Source organism: Stegastes partitus, unplaced genomic scaffold (genome assembly GCF_000690725.1).
Source record: "Stegastes partitus isolate 25-593 unplaced genomic scaffold, Stegastes_partitus-1.0.2 Scaffold1705, whole genome shotgun sequence".
In the NCBI taxonomy this organism is placed as follows: Eukaryota; Metazoa; Chordata; class Actinopteri; family Pomacentridae; genus Stegastes; species Stegastes partitus.
Genome location: NW_007579436.1, coordinates 100,653 through 103,721, shown reverse-complemented (window position 1 = coordinate 103,721; position 3,069 = coordinate 100,653). Strand labels below are relative to the sequence as shown.

General features: G+C 44.7%; 1 protein-coding gene across 2 annotated transcripts in view; it reads left to right on the top strand.

Moving 5' to 3' along the window:
* ubtfl (upstream binding transcription factor, like) overlaps positions 1-3,047 on the top strand; it is a 15,249-nt gene extending 12,202 nt beyond the window's left edge. For both annotated transcript variants that reach the window (XM_008301737.1, XM_008301736.1), the window contains exon 16: positions 2,008-3,047. In XM_008301737.1, the coding sequence (XP_008299959.1) occupies positions 2,008-2,284 (277 nt within the window). In that variant the 3' untranslated portion in view covers positions 2,285-3,047. The remainder of the gene's footprint in view (positions 1-2,007) is intronic.
* Positions 3,048-3,069: the final 22 nt, after the last annotated feature.

Sequence of the window (3,069 nt, the reverse complement as noted above, 5' to 3'; positions counted from 1 at the left end):
GCCCCCCATGACCCTGGTGAGGATTAAGGTGTAGAGATGATGGATGGATGGATGGATTCTCCTCAGGTCACGGTGTTTTCAGAGCTTGAGGAAAAGGCAGCTGCACTTCTTTCTACTCGACCTAAATGGTTGTGAAAGTGCCTCCCACAGTCATAAAAGTTCCACCACCACGAACATCTTTGGTCATCCCTCACCTGGCGGTTTCACAACCAGTCACAGCTTGAAGCGTGTGAGTCTTGGGTCAGTTAGAACTGAAGAAAACCCTCTTGGATGAAGGTGTAGCTTCTTCAGAAGTCCAGCTGCTTTTTCCTGGAATAAAAGTCTGAAAAATGTCCAGAAACAGATAAAAAACGTGATTGAAATGTCTTAAACGTATTTATTACGAGGTCAGTGATGTCACTGCTGGTGGGCGGAGTTTGTGCAGACCTCTGTCGCCCCCTATTGGCTGTCAGTCTGTTTCACAGTCACGTGTTTAACGTTTGGTTTTGTGTTCAGTCTTTGTCTCCCCAGGACCGAGCAGTCTACAAGGAGTTCTCCTCCTCAGTGAGTAAAATACTGCTTTCTGTTCAAGTACGGGTACTTTGAAAGGTTTACGTCAGACTACTGTCTGTACAAGTACCAGCAGTTTCCACCTGCATCTTTTTATAGTATATGAACTACTGCAAACTGCAGCTAACATTAAGCTAACATCATTGTAACTGCTGTTTGTTTTCATGTAACAAAGCCGCATTGTATTATATGTTAATGTAATGCTACGCTACCATGATATCCCAAGATCCGAAGTAAGCTAGCAGGACACATGCTAGCAGAACTTGATGCAGATAAACAACCATCTAATAATGCTGTGTGACATTAGCAAGGCTAAGCTAACCTTAGCAGCTATGTGTCTTTTCTTTGATTTAAATTTAGCACAGAGCTAACACAACATCTGGTGAAACAACAACTAATTAATGGGAACAAAACTAGCATGTTAGCAAAGCTAAGCTACCAGTGATCTATTAAAGGGCATCAGGCTAAGCTAATATTAGCTAATGCTACATTAGCCAGGTCAGTACTCCATCAGCATGATGCCAACAGGCTCTGCAGGTTAGCGCCTGCTGTGTTTGTCTCACTTCAGTGCGTCAATGCGTTTGTTTGTGTTTGTCAGAAACGTCGCAGTACCACTAAAGTCCGCAGCAGCCCGGGCGCTAAAGTCCGCGTGACAGCAAAGGGGAAGGCGGGAAGTTCAAGAGCTGCAACGCCCGGAGTCGCAGTCAGCAAGAGAGCGATGGCATACCGAGCCAAGGTAACACAACTACATGACATCGTATGCAACTACGACAACAACAACACTGTGTGCTCGTACAGCGTGTGGTATTCAGCAGCGTCTCTGACTCGCAGCAGGACATGTCGGACTCGGATGAGGAGGAAGAGAAAAGCGACTCGTCGGATTCGGACGAAGATGACGAGACGTCAGGGAGCACAGACAGCGACGACGATGACGAGGTGACGAACTGATCGATGAGATCAATCAGATCAAAGCAGGAAGCGTCTTAATCAGACATCCTTCAAGTCACCTGAAGGTCTCAGACCATCAAAACCACTTCAGAAAACAGCTGAAACCTTTTTCTGCTTCAGAGATTCTCCTTCAGGAATATGATGATGAATCGTAATCTATTGTGTTTTGTTTTGTTTCAGTGCATTAATATCCAGAATTTCTTTATAGTTTTAATTTAGGACAGTTTCAAAATTTACCAAATAGCAAACAAAACTGTAAAAAATAGTTTAAATTGATCTACTGATGGGCTGCAGNATGATGATGATGATGATGATGAAGATCATGATTATAATAATGATGATGATGATGATGATGAAGATCATGATTATAACAATGATAATGATGGTGATAGTTTTTCCTGAGTTTTCTTGAACACGATTGGTCGTTGTAGCAGCTTGGGGACAGGTGATGCCTTCGCATCTGCTCCCAGTCTGATCTGAAGCCCCGCCCCCACTGTGTCTGTCCAATAGGAGCGGCTACCAGATGTTCTCGCAGGAGCTGCTGACCAACGGCGAGCTGAACCACTTCAGCCTGAAGGAGCGGATGGTGGAGATCGGGAAGCGCTGGCAGAAGCTCAGCCAGAGTCAGAAGGACAAATACAAGAAGCTGGTGGAGGAGCAGCAGGTGGAGTACAAGGCCGAGCTGGAGGCCTGGGTCAAGGTGAGCTGCTGCTGTCGCCATGGCAACCACAGGTCTGCACAGCCAGACGCATCACCTGCAGAGAAGGCCTCAGCGCAGGTCTGTTAGCATGTTGAAAAAGCAAAGATCAACTCAGGAATGAAAACCTTCAGTTTGGTCAACAGGTGACAGGTGTTACACAAACCCAGCTGCAGGGGTTCTGATAGGACATTTGTCTAAATGTCAAAGAACTCGAGGAACATTTCCAGGATGGTTCCTTTCAGTCTGTTTCCATCACAGAGCCAAACATGACCCGAACAAACTGCGGTCTGTGGATGGAACTCCAGTTGTATGTAGGAAACAGAACCACAGACGTTTGTTCTGTCAGGATCTGTTTGAATCATCAGTGTTCTTGAAAGGTTCTTCAGAAACCTCTGAGGAACCGTTTTCATTCCACATTAACCATTTGGTTGATAAAACTTTATAGAATAGTGAGAAATGTCTGTCACGGTTTGACAAATGTCTAGCTGTCTGACCAACAGTCCAGAACCCAAAATATTAAATACGATCCAATGGAAGGAACCCAGAAATGCTGCACAATCTTTGATTTGATTTATTTGCCTAAAATTAAACAATAATAAAGTCCTGTTACCACAGTAGGAGCAGGGAGATCCACACAGAGCTGTCTGGAAACGGTTCCTTAAAGAACCGATTTTTGCTCACATCTTAGGAAGAAACCACGTTGTGATGGTTCTTGAGATGCCGTTGTTTGTGGAACTACAGCTGTTTCTTCTGTGGCGTCCACAGTAATTTACCAAATAGCAAACAAAACTGTAAAAAATAGTTTAAATTGATCTACTGATGGGCTGCAGGTGGCTCAGTGGTTAGCATCGTGGCCTCACAGCTAGAAGGTC